This window comes from Ornithodoros turicata, unplaced genomic scaffold (genome assembly GCF_037126465.1).
Source record: "Ornithodoros turicata isolate Travis unplaced genomic scaffold, ASM3712646v1 Chromosome67, whole genome shotgun sequence".
In the NCBI taxonomy this organism is placed as follows: domain Eukaryota; kingdom Metazoa; phylum Arthropoda; class Arachnida; order Ixodida; family Argasidae; genus Ornithodoros; species Ornithodoros turicata.
Window position 1 is genome coordinate 371180 of NW_026999388.1, and position 22842 is coordinate 394021.

General features: G+C 43.9%; 1 protein-coding gene across 2 annotated transcripts in view; it reads left to right on the plus strand.

The window, feature by feature from the left end:
- Positions 1 to 22842, plus strand: part of LOC135374488 (nuclear pore complex protein Nup214-like) — a 197480-nt gene that overhangs the window by 17338 nt on the left and 157300 nt on the right. For both annotated transcript variants that reach the window (XM_064607449.1, XM_064607450.1), the window contains exons 5-7: positions 13898 to 14096; positions 14177 to 14305; positions 22278 to 22381. In XM_064607449.1, coding sequence (XP_064463519.1) covers positions 13898 to 14096; positions 14177 to 14305; positions 22278 to 22381 — 432 coding nt within the window. The remainder of the gene's footprint in view (positions 1 to 13897; positions 14097 to 14176; positions 14306 to 22277; positions 22382 to 22842) is intronic.

Genomic DNA, 22842 nt, shown 5'->3' on the forward strand with positions numbered 1-22842 from the left:
TTTCAGAACAAAAATCCGTTCGATAGATCGCCCGCAAAAAATTCGTGAAGGAACGCCATTTTTTTCTTTATTTTGTTCATTGCACTTCTTAGAAGACGTGCCTTTCCTTCATCCCCAATGTGAGAGGGAGAAAGAGCACACTATCGCCTCTCGCGTCCTGGAAAAAGATTAGAAGGAAACAGAACATGCAACCCAAGATAAGGCCAGTTCCGATAGAGTCACCCGATACATTTGTTTTTGTTTTGTTTCCGCAAGTTAAAGCTCATCTTCGACGCATGAGGCGGCACTGTGCTCCTTCCCCCTCCCACGTTGGGGATGAAGGAAATACGCGTCTGCGAAGATGTGCAATGAACAAAATAAAGAAAAAAATGGCGTTCCTTCACTAATTTTTTGCGGGCGATCTATGGAACAGATTTTTGTTCTGAAAACGGCTTCCATATCAGGTGACCGAAAGGAACAGATGTTCTCATTGGGACAACTTTGTAGCTTTTATAATTAACAAGTTAATTATTGGAAATTAATTAAGACATTGCCTTTGGACTTTGCTAATGCCCTCCTAGGGAGTGCCCTTCCGCATATGCTATATTTCCATTGATTTCATCTTGGAAAAAGTGTTATATATATTTTTAAAAAATCTGTATACACTTAGCTGGGACACCCTGTATATTAATGTATTGACTTAGCATAGGGCATACATGCTTATATGCACATGTACAGTAAAATCATTTTTACAATGAAACAGTGTGCTGTTCTCATGAGACAAGCTGAAATCCGCAAGAAAAAACTTCGATTTCAAAAATCTTTCATGAACAGTGAACACCTGTGTTGGCATTGTAAAGTGCTGGTGAAACAGACAGAATGGAAGTAAAGAGCTATAACATGTTTAGAGTGTGGGATGATTTAGTGATGAGCACCTCAGAAGGAAAATGAAGGTGGCAAGTGCTCTCTTCTTGCATTGACAATGCCTTCCACATTTGTCTTGAAGGCGAGAAACTGCATGGTTTCACTGCTCTCACGCTTGAGACCATCGTTACTGACGGTAATGCATATTTTGGAACGGCCTCGTGCATTATAGCGCAGTAAAACTGCGATCCTCGACGATGTTGTTTGGTTGTATCACGCGTGATTGGTTCCGCGACGTTCGTGTTCAGCGCTGCTTTCATTTCACGGTGGAAATCTGTGCGCGGGCCTCAAACTTTGTCGTAGCGAGCAAAATCGCTCCATGAAAGTCGGGCTGAAGACTATATATGCGTCTTGCTATCATCTGTAACAACGGTGACTGCAGCGTTATTGTCGTCTTAGTTGGCGCTTTCATACGGTCGCAGCGGAGTTGGAGAAACTATGTCGCAATATCAACACATCCCACTCCTCGATTATCGCCGTCATCGCACGCGACCATGATTCTATCATATATTGCTGACAACCACAAATCGAAACCGAAAAAGACGCATTCAAAACGCAGGTTTTGACTGTGCATGCAATGGGACGCTGAACGGCTGTGTTCAGGTTAACGTCAACAAAATTTCGATACTTAACCATAATTTCACCGAACTGTAGGCCTCATATGAATGTTCAGAGCTCGTTAGCAATCCACTAAAGCCGCGACTGTGCTGACGATGTACAAAACATACCGCGGTCTCGGCTTTCGCTGGGGTGGACTTTAAAATGGCGGCTGCACACAACTGCGTACTAGTTTCGGTTTCGGTTACTGAACGTATAGCGACGCATTCGCAAACGAGCGTACCTCGGAAGCTCCGCGCGTTGCTTTGCAGCTCTTCTACTATGCATGTTCTACTATGCACGTACAAATTCCAGTGCGCAGCCTGCAACAGCTTGGTAATAAGCTGCTGTGATACTGTATAAGTTGTAAATTTCGCGGTCTTAATTATTCGCGAATTTCCAAAGGTGGCCCTTCCAGGATTATTTCGCGGGACCTTATTTTCGCGAATCTTTTCTGGTGTACTTGAAGAATTCCGGGCTTCTGGAAAATTCCGGAGCACAAAGCAAGCTGTAACGTACACTAGTACAAAACAGGGCAACCGGATGGCTGCCTTTGTTCTGCCTGCCCCCCAGTGTACCCGGGTCAAAGGGCTTAGTGAATTCTGGGTTTTGACTGGAGTGCTCGGTGACGTGGCGGTAATCCGGTCACTGCCCGTTGCCCTTCTTGCTGTCATTCTGGCGAACGCACTCGCACAGTAAAGACCGCAGTAGCTGTTGACCTGTTGTGCGTCGGCGACTAGCAGCAGCGATGTCGTTGCTACGATATTTTAAGCCGACGTCGTCGCAACCGTCCTCAACCAATGACCACGTGCACGGACTGCCTGACGCCGGGGTGCTCGCAACCAGAGGTGAAAAGCTTTCCTTTTCCTCCGCCAATGCCAGTGTGTCTTGCGAAGTCGTCACTCAGCAGCTTCGGAGACGGAAACACGGACCCTACAGCAACTACACTCCTGAAGTAAGGTGCAAGATCGCGAAGTATGCTATCGAAAACGGCAACAAGGCAGCAGTGAGGAAATTTTCGTCGGACCTTGGCAAGGCAATCAACGAAAGCACTGTGCGCTCAATACGGGACTCGTTCAAGAAAAGCCAACGTACTTGCATTGATGTGGATGTGGAGCTGTCCGATTTTCCAAGAAATCCTCGTGGAGTCAAGCCTTTGCTTGGGGAACTAGACTGTGATATACAGGCTTACATACGTGAGTTACGAAGGTGTGGCGGGATTGTGAATGCGCAAATATGCATAGCAGCAGCATTAGGAATCGTCCGAGCCCAGAAACCGACGCTTTTGCCAGAGTTCGGTGGCACCCTCGTCCTGGACAAACCATGGGCAAAATCATTTTTGAAGCGATTGGGATTCGTTCGACGAAAGGCAAGAAAAGCTGCCGAAAGCTTCCAGATGACTTCCACTTGGTGAGAGACAAGTTCCATGAGACCGTTACTTCTCTCCGGAAGGAGTTCGACATCCCGGACAACCTCGTGATAAATTTCGACCAGACAGGTGTGAAGTTGGCACCGGTAAGCGCGTGGACAATGGAAGAGCACGGTGTTTCTCAAGTCGGGGTAGCTGCTTTAGACGACAAGAGAGAAATCACAGTCGTGTTGTCATCAACGCTGTCTGGTGACATGCTGCCGCCTCAAGTTATCTACGCCGGTAAAACAGAGAAGTGCCATGCCAAAGTCACCTTCCCTGACGGTTGGGACGTGTGGCACTCAGAGAATCACTGGAGCAACGAAGCCACGATGTCCCGTTTTGTTGATCGCATCATCGTGCCCTACGTGGAAGCACACCGTAACCAGACGGGCAACCCTGGTCAATCGGCACTCTGCATTTTTGATGTTTTCGCGGCTCACAGAACCAAAAGCTTCCTCCAGAAGCTCACAGAAAACAACATCAAGTACGCTTTCGTTCCTGCCAGCTGCACAAGCGAGCTCCAGCCAAATGACCTCGTCCTCAACAACATTTTCAAGACGCTACTGCGGGCTTTGTTGACGCAGTGGTATGCTGAACAAGTACGCATTGCAATGAACAGAAGTGACAGTCGCGAATTCACGAAAGCCGACCTCCGCAGTAGCGTCATGAAGCCGATACATGCTGGCTGGCTAATTGAGGCGTACGAAAGTCTCAAAGCACGTGTCAGCGATGTGCGTGCCAGGTTCCTGAAGGCCGGGATCAACGGCACCCAGACGGAAGAGCACCACGGACAGCATGAGGGCATCAGCGAGTGACCAAGAGCAGATTGCTATGTAACATAATTGTGACTGCATTGCTCGAAATTCAAGTTATCGCCATTCTATAATAAAAGCCTTATGAGTTACTTTGCTTGTGCATTTCCTTATAGAAAATTTTCATTTTGTTAGTTACCGCCTACGAATTTTTCGCGGGATTTTGAATTCGCGAAAAAAATTCAATCGCGAAATTCGCGAAAATTAGGTCCTCGCGAAAATTACTACTTATACAGTATTCGACAAAAAAATCGAATACAGTCAAACTTCTTTATAGCGAACACCTTTTTAACGAAAATACCACTACAGCAAATGTTTTTGCGGTCCCGCTGGAGCCCTTTAGGTCCAATAATGACAATAATTTTTAACGAATATACCTTTACTGCGAATTTTTTTTTGCTGTCCCCTGAGTTTCGTTGTAAAGGAGTTTGACTGTATTCGAAAACTATATATATATATATATTCGATTCGTATTCGAAATTTCGAATATTCGCACACCTCTACCTTTTAACGAAAAGACTGTTATCGTGAACGTTTTTCACGGTCTGGTCAGTGCTCCATTGGGTGCAACGTATAATTAGAACCTTTATAATGAAATCCCTTACAATGCAACTACCGAAATAACCAAGTAATTCTGCAGTCCAATTTCCTAAGCCCACTATCCATACAACGATGTTTCAAAAGAAAATGCTCCCCACATGCAGCGTCAAATAGTAGTAGCGTAGAAAATTTGCAAAAAATCGTGTTTCTGTGTGCACATGAGAAAGGAAATCGACACCATTCTGAAAAGCTTTCAAAGGTGAAGACACTGGTGGTCTCGCAGGATTTTGCGATGAACCAGTCATGTAGGAGAAACACTCAAAAAGCACCCACCATTGCAATTTGTCTCGAGTTTTGCAATTTTTGGAGAAAATAACTGCTAAATAGCAAAACTAAATAGCCATATTTACAACTGGTCACAAAACCACTCGAATAATTTTGCCCCATCTTCCTTTTCAGCGGCTTTGGTCCAGAAAGTAATGCTGGGTGATTTTTTTCATCATTAACCACAGTATATCCGATATATTTTTTCAGTTTAGTTTAAGATCTCGACGTCTTTAGTTTCTAAACTACGGGACCTCAACCTGTATATTATCTGCCCATAGTATTCTTCTTGGAGAAAAAAAAATCTTTGCATGTTCAAAATTTATTCCAGCCATTCAGCTAGGGTTCTACGTTTTTAAATTTACTTTGGACATAACCTCGGGAGTTTATTATTTATTTTTCAATAATTTTGCTGAGTTTTGTTATTTTTAAAATTCATATCTGAAATTGGAAAAAACTATCAAACGACATGCAACATAATACGTCCATTTGAAACTGTCATGTGTAAGTGCATGCTGCTAATGAAGGAGAACTTTTGTGCATCTGTATCAGGATTGCCTGCAACATTAACATTTGAAATGTGTAACATGTGATGATGGTAACACCCCTAGTGATGAAACCCACCAATCTTCAGTAAATAAAGTATTTTTTTTAAAGTGGATTGCTCCTTGACATAGTTTTCAAAGCAGCTTTCACTGGTACAGTGCTTTCAGTACAATGTTTCTCCCACGATAGTAACTTCCTCTTCCACCCCGTTCACCACATGGTAACCCGTTACCGGATTCGGGGAAGCGAAAAATCAAAGAGAAGAACTGTGTTCCCGTAATCATTCCTGGTGGCATGACAAAAATGCTGCAACGTTTGGACATGTCTATCAATCGTGTTCTGTGACGTTTGTGGTGACCAAAGGTGAACACAGTTTCACTCTGGCCAAGTAACAAAATGGGGATTCCATTACAGCATGATCAGATGATTATTTGTGATGATGATTTGGACAGTAGCTATTCAAGCGGGTCAGGCTACGATTCTTCCACTCATTGCCGCAATGTTGATTAGAGACTCTGAGGATGAAGCATTTAGTAGTACTCGTATAAAATCAAAATTCTCAAGTGAGTCTTGTACAAAGAGTGCATCCCTTGTGTCACCCTCTCGCACCGACAGCATACCCCTGCAGTAGAAAGGTATAGAAAACAATAACGATAAACCATTTGAAGTAATGAAAGACACAAAGAATGGAAGGCTACACACTGCTTTTGGGAGAACTCCCCTCATTCCCAGTGGCCACGTTGCTGGTGAGATAGGCTTCTTAGCCAATTAAGTGTCTTTGAAAAGGCAACAGTTTTGGGAAATAATCTAATGTTTCGCCGGTTTCGAGTGAAAGAAATAAGAATATAACTAATGTACATGTATAATGCTTCTTATGTTCGACCCTGGTGTCTCAATTATCGACACTGACATCATTTGTGAATGACATTCTGTTTCTTTGTGTAGCTCGATGTAAGACGGACGAATGCCATTCGGTGCGATTGTCATTTGCTGAGAGTGCCATTCGTGTGACAGGTATTACTCAAAGGTGTGACCTATATAAGATTTTTAGGAAAAATCACGATTTTTGGGGGTGCGACTAATATTCTGGAAAATACGGTATGTGAAATTGATTGAAGAGTTATTTTGGTGGAAAACATCTCTGCCACCGACAATGCTGTGTAGCTGTTTCTAAACTCTCGTTCGTAGTGCATTTCATTTTGAAACCAAAATCGCACACAGAAAAAGCATCTAAGATGTCCGCTTCATTTTTGTAATGTGCTGCTGAAGCACTCCTTTAGGATGGTATCCTTCGTACAAAATTTGTATGAGCATTTCCCGCACAGCCCGAAGCTGGAAGTATCCAATGGCAACCATTTATGTCAAGCTGATGTACCCATTTACCATTTCGTTGTAATGCGTCCCACATGCATACGTCATGAGTTTTATAAACAAAACACACAACTGTACTTAGCTGAACTTGGGTTGAAGTAGAAGCTCCTTCACTGGTGCTGAATCTTAGTCAGTTTAATTACCAAACCAAAATCATACACGAAAACTCGTTCAACATGGCTGCTTGGTGATGTGCTGTGTCCCCTCAGAAATGCATTCCCAACATTTCAGCTTCAAATGTTTCATGTAATTACCCTCCTGGTATGAAGTTTGCAGTTTTCCCCAAGTATCCAAAATACCGTAGCAGGAAATACATTGACCCGACGTATCCCTGTGCAAAAGCACTAGAGTATGTCGATCAGAATTACCTCTGGACATAGCGTAAAAGTAAACTTGAGAAATCTTCAAAATGACCTCGGACGCCTCGAAGCACTTTGCACAAATGCTTCACACATTGTTAAGGCGGCGCATCAGAGCCGGCACTTTGTCGTCTACAATCGAGGGGTGGCGTAGCGAGCGAAATGGTTCGCGCAGTCACAGCTTCACAACATTTTGGCGCTTGCTTGGAAATGCGGTACCACTGATGCAATGTCTTCTTTTTGTGTTATTTTTGTTTTCTCTTGGCGCGCGACGGGTCAAGCGAAATCTTGTGCAAACATATGACCGCTCGTGCTCACCCATGCCAAGTCCAATACTGTAAACACGCATATCGCGCTCAGCCAGACAGAACAATTTGTGGCGTGGGTTTTTGAATGCCCATAGGCTGTCCAGCTGTCTCCTGAACTTCTTCGTCGATCTGTTGCTGTTCCGTGCTGTATTGTTGTCGGGCGAAGGGTTGGTCACCAGTCGTTTCGTGTGATTTCTGCAATGCTTGCGCATATAATAAATGAAATTCCTGGTAACACAAAAAACCTAGGTTGGACACCACGTGGTTGAAACACGTTATAGCCTACCGACATTACGTGGAAATTGCGAAACGAAGCCGCTACCTGTTTTCGTTATTTCCTGTCACCCTGGGCTTACGCAAAACGCTTCATTTACTTGCACAGTCAACGGAAATGAAATAAAACTGCAAAGAGGCTGCATAACATTTCCCATATCCTTGGACATCTGTGGAGAAGGAGGAAAAAGGCAAAAGAGAAGAAGAAAAGAGACAAAAAGCAGGGTAGAGGAGAAAAATGTGGACCATATAGCTGCTTGGAACGTAAAGTGCGAATGGAGGTTTCCAGTTTGGTCATGTATATAATTCGTGTCTGTTATGCTCATCCTGGTCGTCACTAACCATGGCCCCAGATTTCGCCGAAGCACAGATCAGCATGCCGTGAACTGGGTCTCTGATGTCCCATTCGTCTGGAAGTGACCTTCAGCTCGTGGTTCTGTCAGTCTAGATCTCTATGTCATTGTGAGTGTCATCTTGCCTATCCGCGCAGGAACTTTCAGAAATCCTCTACGCACTTCGCTGCTGTGAACGCGACGTCAAATTGCGCATGTGAATTTGTATGAAAATCCAGCCTCGGTATAATCGTGTCCCTTCACGTCCAAGTCCTCGGTACTGCGGGAGGGAGGGAGTAGAAACAATGTTCAGTTGGTTCAGCCGTGGTTGGTTCATGAGCCACCAGCCTGTGCATAGCGACACGGTCGCAATTCTTGGCGTCAGTGATGTCAAGAGGGAGTATCCTCACAACGCATTCTTCAGTAATTTCTTAGCTGTTTTCTGCCCAGAATGCAGAAGCACAGACGACGGGTGATGCCAGCGCCCACGAAGGTGCACATGAAGCGAAAGTGACGACACAGAATTCCAGAATACGAGGCTGTAAAAAATGCATAGTGCTGTGCAACGTACTCGGGATGCCTACTTGGACCCAGTGTGTTTTGCTCTAAAGTCTGGATTTTTTATTGGCATACTGCGGGAATGGCGAGGATCAACAAGCTCTGACAGGAGGTGGTCGTCATAAAAACGCTGAAGGTGGGCAAGCATGTTGTCGTTCCAAAAGGCATCGTCCCTGTCAATCCTCTCCACTGAGGTCTTGCTGGCACCTGTCCAGGCTACGAAGAGGTAGTACTGCCGGCCTGTCACATGGAGCTGGCCCTGGACTTGGACCCAGTACGGGTGCATCCTCTTCAGTTTCAACTTGCCTTCCACCTCAGTGCAGTTTACAATCTTCTTTGAGTGAACAGCCTCAACAGGAGTCATGCTGTATGCCGACGATGGACATTTCACTTCGACAAGGCCGTCGTCCGCAATCAGGCTGTCGGGGCTGGCTGCCAGAAAGCTACAGACCTTGTCAACGAAAGGACCGCACCCACTGACTTTTACTCCCTCGTGCTTTTCCGCAATCGCAATGGGCTCGAACATCCTCCCGTGCCTCAGTTGCGTGTAGGACCGGTATTAGCGTATCTCAAACAGCCAGCAGTTTTCGTGCCTCAATGGTGTTGCTTCAAATGTTTCCTTTATATGATAGCTGACTGGTGCTCTGAATTTTTTCGTGCATTCCTGTTTTTAATACACAATTTCCAATGAAGCGAGGCTAAACGCGATCGTCCCAGCGTTATATGGGGGAATGGTATGCCACGTTCATGCCCTCCCCCCCCAAGAAAATAAACATCCATGAATGAACAGCTCATGTATAGTATAGTCCGTTCACGTATTTGCGGCAGGGCGAAGCTGCGTGTGCTCGTGCTCCTGCGTCCCGGTCAACGTCTGCCTTGTCGTCGACCTGCAAGTGCAGCGGTATAGTATTTCCAGTGCTCAAATTGTTGTCTTGTGACGATACCCTCCATGGGAGATGGCAGCACTGTGCTGCCTATTCCGAGACGGTAAAATACATGGCTGACCATACCCGACGAAAACTCATGTGCAAGGTCAACGCCTTAACAGAGATGAAATCTTTTTGCTGGTGTTCGTTACATATTTTTCTAGTACTTAAAGGAGCAGTCTAGAGGCCCACAACTTTGTTTCTGTTTTTGGTCAGTATGGAATGTTAGGCGGCCGAAAACAGTTTTTCCACAATTAGTGCAACCGTAGCGAAATTGGGATGCCTGCTATAGCTCCCTGAACCTCCCATGTGCGAAATACCCTCCTTCGCCTCCACGATAAGCACGTGATGAGCGCCACCACGCGCGTCACTATGTGACGCAAGTGGTAAGGACTGTCCTCATTGGACCTGGGATCACATGATCGAGGTGAGCAACATCGCGCAGGCCGGAGCGTCTGCTACCGGTTCGGAGACACCAATGCATTCTCCGGCTACGTGATGTCCGAAACAGAGGGTTTGTAGGCTGTCCACGACACAACCACGATTTTTTGGGACCGCAGACACCACGGGAAGAACGAGTGGTGCAGCTCGAAATTAACTCCGCTTGTACAGCGAAAACCCCGTGCTTCCCGACAGTGTGCAGCCTGTCCAACCGTTTTCACCGCGCAGTTGGTTCAGTGGCTAACAGGTGGCGCCACAATACCGCTGCCATCGCTTGCTTTCTGCTACTGTGAATTCTGAGATTGCACAGAAGCCACGGATATATTACTCTTGTGATCGTAATCTTATTTTCTCAGGCTGCATATATGCTTTGTTTTTTTTTAGAAAACGTGATATAAATCATATAAAGAATAGAAGTCAACAAGAAACAGCTCTCAATGTTCGTAGCAGACGGTTTTTCCTACGAACGAATGAGGGGCTCTCTACCACCAACGTCACAGTAGAGTGGGTGTGGTCTGCAGTTGGAGCCCACGGCCTGTCACCGTGGCAGCGATTTTGCAAATTGCACCGTGGTGAAACAACTTTGGACAGAAATATTTTGTGGGAATGCTTTTCACATATTGCTTTACAAGATGACAGCAGTTTTGGGCCACTTTAATGCTCCTTTAATGATTTTAGATTTGTGATTTTCGCTCTAGTTATTCTGTGAGCGACTGAGAACTTCAAAGATGGTAGGCTCCGAGTCTTTCGACGCCGGCACAAAATTTTGTGAGCCACATATAAAAAATCCAAAAACATTCAATACTAGATATTTGTTCACTCTTTCATTCAAAAGAAACTCTGTGCAAAACGACCAGTTATTGACGGCGCTAGACGAGTTGAAAAATGTATGGGGATTCCCATAGGCGCGCGAGGGGTTATGCACCGCCTCAAGTGAAAGCCACGTTCGAGCAGTCCCAACAGAAAAGGAAACTGTCCTTTTGTGTTGAGATTAAGCAGACCAGGCAACAAAGAAGGGTGTTCTCTTGGCCCAAATGAAAGACAGTTGATTTGAGTTAGCCTATCTCCATCCTTTCCTGGAATCACCTCCACATTGGAGTTGGAGAATGCCTATCGTTTTCTTTTCCTTTTTCCTGCTGAGGCTAAAAAATACAGAGGGACAAATACAACACAATGCCCAGTTGCATACTTCAGTTGGATAGTGGCAGTATTCAAATGAAGAGCACTGATGACTTCCTCAATGATGATGTCTTTCTGAAAGGGGAGCTATTTCAATGTGTCTACCAACCTGGACAACCTTATAAACTGGGTATTGTTAGCAAATTTTGATGAGGCTGGAAAAGTTGGGGTTGCGAAGGAAGTTGCTAAAAAGCAGATCAAGTTGGAAAATTGCTGACATGTGCTGTCATGTGCAGTGCGGTTGCATGGTGGCACTGCAACAATGTTGGCACGAGTAACATTTGGCCAATACAAACTCACAAAATTAGCTCTGGCTCACTAATCATAAACGAGGCACGTTCCCCTTAGCACAGTGTGGAAAAAAAGGTTATTTTTACAGTAACATGTAATTGTATCCTTTTGGTTTGAATTGAATGAATGATTTGTACTATACAGTCATTCAATAAATTATCTGTATTATGAGTGATCTGTATCAAAACGTAGGTGCAAACATTAGGTTCCTTTTTTCTTTTTTTGTCATGGAATTCACGTAAAACAGTCCGTGAAAATCCTGGAGAAGTCAGGGTATTTGAATACTACAGTTTCGGTAGACAACCTGTGTTTCTTACAGAAACAACAGCTGCCTTGAGTATATCTCAAGGCATAGCAAGATGTGGATGTCACCAGGTGACCATGAATCATGACAGACTACTAATACTGTCACATTCACCAAACACAAAGAAAAGATGAAACAGTGATGTCGTACTTTCAACCAGGAAGCACCACCACCAAGCAAGATTCCTGTGGCATTAGAAATAGGGGTCTATGTGTCGAGTGTTAATCAGGGCGGTCTATTCAGTCCCCCTTTGTGTGTGGCAAGATGTATATTGATGAAACATTCTTTTTGTGAGTTCGTTTCACAGCTATCTCTTTTTCTCCTAATTTGGTGGTTGAGTTGCAAAAAACAAGATGGCAAAGAACCGCAAATTATCTCAGTGTAAACTCTTAAAGCTCAGAGCCCTAATTATAGCTAGTGTCCTGGTTTTTCAGAGTTCTCAGTAAAAAAAAAAGTTTTGGGGCTTCAAGATTGGATAGCCACACCTAGCCAGCGCTGCCTGGCAACCAGTTTGTGTTTACACTCCGTCAATGCCGCTGTATCGTGCTGAAATAGCTGTCACGAGCTATCGGGGACCACCGTACCGTTTTATCATGTTTCTTATAAGGAATACTTCGTCTTCGAGCACGTTCTCGTTCTCAATAGCTTTGGTGGTGCTTTCTGCACGCGCAGCAAGTCCGCGCATAGTGTGCTGCCAAAGCTATTGAGAATGCGTAAGTGTACGTCACACGTTAGGCGTTAGGTCTTGTTGGTATAACGAAGCACAGTGTGGGATCAGAATGTCTGCTAACGACGGCCGTCGTTGCACAACGAGGCCATCCTGTAAGGCTTGTTAAAGAAGACCGGCAAAACTATCTTTGAGGCTATTAACGACAGCAATTATCACGGAACACACAAAAAACATTCACCTTCGCCCATAGATCTCCGCCATCCCATTGATGATTTGGCATTAGCCAAGCCATGAGCGCGGCTAAGCCAGGACGAAGCCGGGATTGGTCAGGGTTTGCCGACCACAGGACCGCCGTGCCAGCGAAATTAAAAAAATTGTTTTCTTAAAAACTACAAACAAATGGGTGAAAATTTTTCACATGTATGCTCCCTGTGCGGAAACGAACGCACAGCCCAAGCATGGCTCCATTCTGTCGCAGTCGAAAATCGGCGGAGCTGAGCTTTAACAACTATACAGAATGAATTCATTGGAGTTTACCAGAGAAATCGGAAGCGTGTGATAAGACAACAAAACATGGTCACAGTGCTCAATGAAAGCAGAGCTAGTAATGCTGGATACAACAGGCTTATTCAGCTTGATGGCAGCACAGTTGGCACACCATGCAGGCATATCTACAAGTTGCTGTCTGTGAGGCGACATTGTTCTTTTTGCTTTTCTGCGTAGAACTCTGGTACACGCGAGCCTGTCTTTATGATGTCCAATTGTGGTGCAATGTTCCTAGTAAGAATCTAATAGAATCTACTTTGCCTTGACTTCTTGCTGTGTTGAGCTCCACTCAGCTGACGATGCCCTTGCAGGTCATTCACCTCCACTTAGTGAACAACCAGAACCCACGAGGAACAGGCATGTTACCATTCTCGCGCTGAAGGAATTTAGTTGTTTTTTAGATATACAGTGAACCCTCGTTATTATGACCGTGGTCGTTCCCGAAAATTTTTGCCATAATGCGGAATTGTCATATTAACGGGGCAGGATTTGCAGAGGTTTCACTGCATTGTTCCTCAGGAGTATGGTCGTAAAGCGCGTATGTCAGATTATCGGGGGTCATATTAACGAGGGTTCACTGTATCAGAATATTTTCAAAAAATACGGTGTTTACTGGATAACACCAAAAAGTCTGAACCCTAATCATAGCCTAACCAAGGCTTACGAGGCTGGTGCGATTGGTGGTGAGAAGGAAAACAGCACGATATTAACGTTTCAACTTTGTTTTTTTACATTAACATTTTCTTTTGACACGTTTAATACTTAGTAATCATATGTACATACTACTGACTCTTAACAGTTACTCGCTACTAACAGATATTGAGAACGGAAGTTGTATTCAACTGTATGTTACAGATGAATGCATTACACAAAATTTCATGCAGCTGTAAAAAAAACAAGAAAAAACAGCAACAGGTTCAAATCCAGTTTCAGTTTTACGATTAAACAGATACAGTAATAAAGAAGTATTCTCTGTAGTGAGTGACCTTATTTGATTGCAGAACAAAAACAGGAAGTCATTGGTAGTGATGGCGCAGCAGCGAAAGTGCTGGCCGTAAAATGAACTATAAATAGACTGCAAATTTAATTTCAGATTTTTAAATCTTAAATATGAACATCTCGAGGAAGTGTGTGACATTATTTTTCTAACTTTTCTAGACATCTGACTAAGTCACTGATGTTGATTATTTTGTTTAAACTGCCTAGGTTCCTGAGACACGACCATTCTTCTCAGTACGCCTGTCATCGAAACCCGCAGTTGCTCTGCAGGACTTTGCGTGGAACCCTGTTCAGTGCAGCATGTTTGCAGTTTGTCTTACAGACGGATCAGCTGCAAACTATGAGCTCTGTGGAGAGATCCTCAAAATGCATGGTAATATTCCTGCTGCTACTGGAGCAAGAGCATGTGAGTATCCCAACATTCAGTGCACATACTGATGTCTGGCCCCCTGTCTGAAGATCATTCTCTTTTGATGGATGTTTTAGTGGCTTGGAGTCCTAAAGGAAAACAAGTGGTGATTGGGAAGCAGGATGGTAGTTTGGTTCAGTATAAGCCAACCATGCAAGAAGCAAAAACTTTACCCCCACCTACCATCTTTGAAAATCCCGTGCAAGGTGCGTTCTTTTCACTAATTGTGCAAAATGGATGGAGACCTTTTGCGCAGATATATGAGCATTTCACAACTGTAGAGATTGTGAAATATTTTAGTGTATGTAACAATGCATGTGCAATGAAGATGAGCCAGATGCTTCTGCAGTTTAGGTCCCATCTGAGTACCATCCTATCCAATAAGCCACTCCTGTTCGCTTTGTCAGTAGGCTGTGGAAAGCCCAGGGCCTTACCCACGGATAATGCACCCAAGTGAGAGAGATATGTCCTACGGATATCTGCAGGGATGATGAAGGGATGTTTTACGGGCATTGCTGTATTAGCTCTTTTGCTGGTATTCATTTGAAATGATTTGATTGAATTTGGAAATAAACAGCAGCAGCAGTATGGGATAAAGTAACAAAATACTTATTAAGGAACAAAGTATTCACGCAAGTACGAGGTGGAATGCAAGACTGAAAATTGATGTGTGCAGTACACAGCACTCAATATTAAACACGCAGTGCAAAAGATTGCCTTAGATGATTTATGGGTATGCTGCATGAATTCATTGACAGTGCCCAGCTGCTAAACTTTGAACAACGAACAAAGCAGTCAACAAGGAGATCAGCATGGACTTGCTATACCTGTGGAATAGCTTGTCCACTCCTGCACGACGAATTCAGCCATATGATGCTTAACGAGCGTAGAAATGCGGGGTAGTTGGTAACTGTACATAATGATAAACTGAACGCATCCAGGGACACGGACGAGGAAGTGCACAAACGAACTGCTGACTCTCAACTAACACAAGTTTACTTGCAACACACATTTAAATACAAAAACAAGACACAAGGAATGTTGACACCTTATCACAACAACAAAACAGAAAAACTAGCTGCTCAACACATGATGGTTGCGATCCAGGCAGGTTCCAAGATATTCCATTTCGGCTGAAAAGAGTGACAATGACGGTGTCTTGTTTTTGTATTTAAATGTGTGTTGCAAGTAAACTTCTGGTAGTTGAGAGTCAGCAGTTCGTTTGTGCACTTCCTCGTCCGTGTCCCTGGATGCATTCAGTTTATCATTATGTACTTATGATGCTTGTTCTTCATGCAGAACATTCCATTTCTGAGCGTCCACTCCTGCCCATGGGTTCTGATGAAGCGACTATGTTAGACTGCTTAGGATGTGTGTGTCAGTGTCCATTCAACAAAAGTACAACAGAAGATCCCAATTGACAGATGGAGTCACTCACCTATCTTATACCAAAGCCCCATAAAATCAACGTTTTACCAACAGCACGGTTCGTTCAGTCCTGCAAATGTCCTAATTACTAGTACTGAAGGGGGATTAAATGCAGTACTTCAACCAACAACCACTCATAAAACACACTTGTGTAGACTGAGCACGTGCTCCAATTCCATCCAGCCAACCAAAACAAGGCCAAAGGCCTGCAGTGAATATAAATACTGTAAAAGTTGTTGATTTCGCATGCAACATACTTTCGCGTTTTGGTGGAGGCTAATTCCGGCGAATTTCGACCAACCAAGGAACCTGACCATCTCCAATTTTTTTTGGAAAAAATATATTCTTCGGGGGACGGGAAATGATGAAAAATGCGCCTATGTTCAAGCCCCAACCTTCAGCCATTTTCGAGGGAGAGGGGAGAAAGAAACTGGTCGAAATGTGGCACTGAACAAACTCCTAAAAATACGCTCGTGCTGAAGAAACGAAACTACGAAATGCGCTCCTTCCATGTCAGATACGCCATCAGATGGGTTGCATCTAACGCCGCTTGCTGGTGAAACACTTACATTCAATAGTCTCACACGACCGGCACAAAACGGTTTTGCTTTTGTTTTCTTCCGTTGCTTTGGTGACTGAGTTTTACTGGACCTGTGGTATTCCAATACAACTACTGTTCTGCTATTTTTGCAGGAATTTCCAAATCTGCAAACATTTCATTAAGAGCCTGTAAGTTTGGTAAAAGAAAAAAACAACACTTGTATATATTTGTTAGACATCGCTTGCGGTCGACCATACTGGCACTTGTGCGTGGCACATACGAACTAGATTTGGCATTCCCAGGGATATCTTTTCTGGATGTTATATAGATATTGTACTTTCATCCTCATTCGATGTCAGAAGGCTATCCATTGGACGTACAAATCCATCCATGGACGTGTACCTTGTGTTCTAACCTTTGAAGTGGCCTGTAGTAAACATGATCTAGTTGCAGAACCTTGCACTTTTTGGACAATGAAAGTAGCACCCACTGAAGGCCACTAGAGCACTGCACGGACCTGAGCTTGCCCAGCTTGACCCACGGACCTGGGCTTTGCGTTTTTTATGCGGGCCTGGGCAGGGCTCTGTTTTCAGGCCCGGGCCGGGTACGGGCTTGACAACACCAGCCATGGTCGAGCATATACGCAGGGTCAGTTAGGTTGGGTGTTGGAACATATTTCGTTCCGGTGAGGGTCTGGTACGAGGGTCAGTTAGGTTAAGTGTTGGAACATATTTCGTTCCCGTGAGAGTCCGGTACGATGGTCAGTTAGGTTAGGTGTTGGAACATATTTCATTCCCGTGAGAGTCCGGTACGAGGGTCAGTTAGGTTAAGTGTTGGAACATATTTCGTTCCCGTGAGAGTCCGGTACGAGGGTCAGTTAGGTTAGGTGTGATATATTTCGTTCCCGTGAGAGTCCGGCAAGAGGGTCAGTTAGGTTAGGTGTTGGAACATATTTCATTCCCGTGAGAGTCCGGTGCGAGGGTCAGTTAGGTTAAGTGTTAAAACATATTTCGTTCCCGTGAGAGTCCGGTACGAGGGCCAGTTAGGTTAAGTGTTGGAACATATTTCGTTCCCGTGAGAGTCCGGTATGAGGGTCAGTTAGGTTAGGTGTTGGAACATATTTTGTTCCCGTGAGAGTCCGGTACGAGGGTCAGTTAGGTTAGGTGTGATATATTTCGTTCCCGTGAGAGTCCGGCACGAGGGTCAGTTAGGTTAGGTGTTGGACCATATTTCGTTCACGTGAGAGTCAGGTACGAGGGTCAGTTAGGTGTTGGAACATATTTTATTCACGTGAGAGTCAGGTACGAGGGTCAGTTAGGTTAGGTGTTGGAACATATTTTGTTCACGTGAGAGTCAGGTACGAGGGTCAGTTAGGTTAGGTGTTGGAACATATTTCGTTCACGTGAGAGTCAGGTACGAGGGTCAGTTAGGTTAGGTGTTGGAACATATTTCGTTCACGTGAGAGTCAGGTACGAGGGTCAGTTAGGTGGTGGAACATATTTCGTTCACGTGAGAGTCAGGTACGAGGGTCAGTTAGGTTAGGTGTTGGAACATATTTCGTTCACGTGAGAGTCAGGTACGAGGGTCAGTTAGGTTAGGTGTTGGAACATATTTCGTTCACGTGAGAGTCAGGTACGAGGGCCAGTTAGGTTAGGTGTTGGAACATATTTTGTTCACGTGAGAGTCAGGTACGAGGGTCACTTAGGTTAGGTGTTGGAACATATTTCGTTCACGTGAGAGTCAGGTACGAGGGTCAGTTAGGTTAGGTGTTGGAACATATTTTTTTCACGTGAGAGTCAGGTACGAGGGTCAGTTAAGTTAGGTGTTGGAACATATTTCGTTCACGTGAGAGTCAGGTACGAGGGTCAGTTAGGTTAGGTGTTGGAACATATTTCGTTCACGTGAGAGTCAGGTACGAGGGTCAGTTAGGTTAGGTGTTGGAACATATTTCGTTCACGTGAGAGTCAGGAACGAGGGTCAGTTAGGTTAGGTGTTGGAACATATTTTGTTCACGTGAGAGTCAGGTACGAGGGTCAGTTAGGTTAGGTGTTGGAACATATTTTGTTCACGTGAGAGTCAGGTACGAGGGTCAGTTAGGTTAGGTGTTGGAACATATTTCGTTCACGTGAGAGTCAGGTACGAGGGTCAGGTAGGTTAGGTGTTGGAACATATTTCGTTCACGTTAGAGTCAGGTACGAGGGTCAGTTAGGTTAGGTGTTGGAACATATTTCGTTCACGTGAGAGTCAGGTACGAGGGTCAGTTAGGTTAGGTGTTGGAACATATTTTGTTCACGTGAGAGTCAGGTACGAGGGTCAGTTAGGTTAGGTGTTGGAACATATTTTGTTCACGTGAGAGTCAGGTACGAGGGTCAGGTAGGTTAGGTGTTGGAACATATTTCGTTCACGTGAGAGTCAGGTACGAGGGTCAGTTAGGTTAGGTGTTGGAACATATTTCGTTCACGTGAGAGTCAGGTACGAGGGTCAGTTAGGTGGTGGAACATATTTCGTTCACGTGAGAGTCAGGTACGAGGGTCAGTTAGGTTAGGTGTTGGAACATATTTCGTTCACGTGAGAGTCAGGTACGAGGGTCAGTTAGGTGGTGGAACATATTTCGTTCACGTGAGAGTCAGGTACGAGGGTCAGTTAGGTTAGGTGTTGGAACATATTTCGTTCACGTGAGAGTCAGGTACGAGGGTCAGTTAGGTTAGGTGTTGGAACATATTTCGTTCACGTGAGAGTCAGGTACGAGGGCCAGTTAGGTTAGGTGTTGGAACATATTTTGTTCACGTGAGAGTCAGGTACGAGGGTCACTTAGGTTAGGTGTTGGAACATATTTCGTTCACGTGAGAGTCAGGTACGAGGGTCAGTTAGGTTAGGTGTTGGAACATATTTTTTTCACGTGAGAGTCAGGTACGAGGGTCAGTTAAGTTAGGTGTTGGAACATATTTCGTTCACGTGAGAGTCAGGTACGAGGGTCAGTTAGGTTAGGTGTTGGAACATATTTCGTTCACGTGAGAGTCAGGTACGAGGGTCAGTTAGGTTAGGTGTTGGAACATATTTCGTTCACGTGAGAGTCAGGAACGAGGGTCAGTTAGGTTAGGTGTTGGAACATATTTTGTTCACGTGAGAGTCAGGTACGAGGGTCAGTTAGGTTAGGTGTTGGAACATATTTTGTTCACGTGAGAGTCAGGTACGAGGGTCAGTTAGGTTAGGTGTTGGAACATATTTCGTTCACGTGAGAGTCAGGTACGAGGGTCAGGTAGGTTAGGTGTTGGAACATATTTCGTTCACGTTAGAGTCAGGTACGAGGGTCAGTTAGGTTAGGTGTTGGAACATATTTCGTTCACGTGAGAGTCAGGTACGAGGGTCAGTTAGGTTAGGTGTTGGAACATGTTTTTCGTTCACGTGAGAGTTCGGCACGAGGGTCAGTTACGTTAGGTTAGGGTCAGTTAGGTTAGGTGTTGGAACATATTTCGTTCACGTGAGAGTTCGGCACGAGGGTCAGTTACGTTAGGTTAGGGTCAGTTAAACTTCTCCTGCGGCCCTTCTGTAAATGTTGCTCATGTTTGCCAACATATTAATAGGACCTGACTTTTTAGGGTTATACCTGATTATGCCCGATATTTACCTCCCAATTCATATCAGTAAAAACAGTGTTCAACCTGATATCTCTACAAAACTGTTGGACCAGGGGAATCCGAAGTCATCACAAGTGACACACAACTTTGGAAACTGGGTTGTAACTGCATGAATATGCTAATAGAAACTGTTAAAACAGAGACCCTGCTGCCTCTTAAATGCATAGACTAAATATTGATACTCTGTGTCTAATGGTGCGTCATGTGTATTATGCCTAGGGAAACAAAGATTTATGCCTGATCCAACCTGATTCAACCAGAATGAGGCTGAATCAGGTTCATTTCAACCCGATTACACCAGAATTATTTACATATGTACCCTACAGCGCCGGAGCATTAGTGTAGGGGTGTGTAGGCACAGAAAAATGTTATAAACTATGTATCAGAAAAATGAATAACAATAATAAACACCAAATGCAATAATAATCCTCATAATTGATAAACTTCAAAAAGTATTCCAAATGTATAACAGCCAAAACAGAAAACATAAGCAACCTCCGAGTAAGTCTTGCAGTGATTCACTTTTTACGGTTATCCAGTGAGGGTAAAGTTTGGGCCATTCGCAGAATGTTCCTGGTCCGGAGTGGAAAATGCGTGAGTGGGAAGCTTGTTCCATTCCTCAATCGTTCGGGGAAAGAATGATTTTTGGAAAACTGTTGTTTTGGTGTCGTAAGGCCTTATCTTATATAAATGATCATGTCTGTGCCAAGTATAATGTGGTTGAAATATGTATTTGTCACGAGGTACACCATTTTTGTTATTATACATATTCCAAAGTAATTTCAATCGAGCTTGCCTTCTTCGCATTTCCAAAGAAGGCCACCCTAGTCCCGATACCAATATGCTTGATCGGATGAACGGGGAATATTCATTAAGAACGAACCTTGCTGCTCTCTTTTGAATTTTTTCTAGTTTTTCGCCTAATGAAGAAGACGGGGAATCCCAAACAGGTGACGCGTACTCTAAGATTGGGCGTACGCATGTTTTGTATACGCACTCTTTAATTTCTTTTGGAGTACCCTTAAGATTCCTACGATAAAAATTTAAAGCTTTATCGGCTTTGTTAAATACGTTATTTACGTGACTAGTCCATTTCAGGTCGTCAGAGAATAAAACTCCGAAGTATCTGAACTCTTCAACAGCTTGCAAGGTGTTGTTATTTAATGTGTACGCGTGCGGTTCTCGTTTGCACTGGAAATGTAGCACCTTGCATTTGTCGACATTTAAGGACATGCTCCACTTCTCGCACCATAGACATATCTTATCTAGATCTATCTGCAAGCTTGTTATGTCTTAGTCAGATTTGATCGTTCGATATAGTACGCAGTCGTCAGCAAATAATCTTATTTCAGACGATACTTGTTGACCTATGTCGTTGATGAAAACAAGAAATAGTGGCCCTAGGACAGAGCCCTGGGGCACACCAGATGTTACGCTTATGCGTCGAGACACTTTTCCCTTGTATACAACAGCTTGCTCTCTTGAAGAGAGGTAGTCCATTAGCCAATTATAAACAGGGCGATCCTACCGAAGAGTAGACAGTTTGAGAATTAATAGTGAATGGGGTACGGTATCGAACGCTTTCCTAAAATCTAGGAAAAGCAAGATACAATGTCGTGGTAGAATGTGATCAATTTTGTGGTGCACAATGTGGTGTGGAGTATCCTGATCGAAAGCCATGTTGATAATCAGAGTATATAATGTGCTCCATGATTTTTGAAGAAACAGACAACAAGGATAGAGGTCTATAATTATGGACCAGTGATCTATCACCCGACTTAAAGATAGGGACCACGTTGCTAAATTTCCATTCAGTTGGTACCAGTCGCAGCTCCAAGGATTGCCCGAATATAACGAATAAATACTCTGTCATTTATTAAATTATCAAGGCAAAATATAACCCGATATTTACCCGCAAATTTTGCTGGAAAATGCAACCCGAAAAACTCTTGCCCTACATATTAAATATAGTAATAAAATCCGAGGAGCTTCACTTGCGTAAAAGTGCGTACATTCATGTCATGGTCTACACTGTATTTGCTTCCAAAGTTGAAGGCACATTGAAGAAATTGGCACACACTTGGTGCTGCTATGTATTTCATTATTTATTCATTTATTATTTTTTATGAAACAATTTGATTGCAATTGGATGTCAACATCAAGCTGTGTCAAGTGTTACATCGTTCAAAAGTCAAAGAAGGTTCAAACAGTCTTTGAACCTTCCTTGAATTTCGCTCAGGGAGAGCTTGAATTTTGGGAAATTTTTGAAAATTTCTGTGCAAATCCTGCATTACAGTAACTCATTCCTCTTTCCTGTGGCACTTTTATGAGGAATAAAAGTGTCCCCCTCTTGCCTGCAGTGTTCCCGCAGATGTTTCATAGTTATTCATGCATATTTATTCTTATGTTGCTGGGACATCAGTTGGAATTAAGAGATTTCGAATCACTGTTGCACATAAGCAGAAAAGAAGGAATTCGGAATGAAATGTTGATGCAGATTTTGATTGTATGATCTCTACCCTACCACATGTAATACATGTACACTCATTCCTCTTTTCTTCTTTTTTTCAGTCATGAGCGTATGCTGGATCGCCCCAACAGTGTTTGCTGCTGTGTATCTTCCATCTGGAAATGTTGATGACACACAGGCTGTGCTTGTCATCACCGCATTCTCTGTAGGTTGTTTTTGTTCTTCATGCATAGCTCACAGTGGTGTACCTTACATAAAACCTCGAGACCACCTGCATAAGCTGCATGCATCATAAGTAAAGCCTCCTTACCTTGGAGAAATCCCTATGTTGGACAAGATGTCGTTGTAGCAACAGGTCCCTAGTGAGAATATATAGAAAAAATGACCTTTCCCTATATGAGGCCTGATCAGCAATGAAGGTATGTGGAGGAGACCTTGAGTCCTGGTCTGGATTACTGTATTCGCTCGCGTATAGAACATACATTTTTTTTACTGAAAAGAACGGGGTGAACCAATGGGTGCGTTCAATATGCATATTACACAAAACTTGCGTTTGAAGGTCCATTTCTGGGTATGCGTATGCGCATGCTCAACCACTTCTGGTGGCAGCCATGTTTCTTGACATGAAAACATGCTGTAGACTGTGATGCGTAGCTTTTTCTCGCA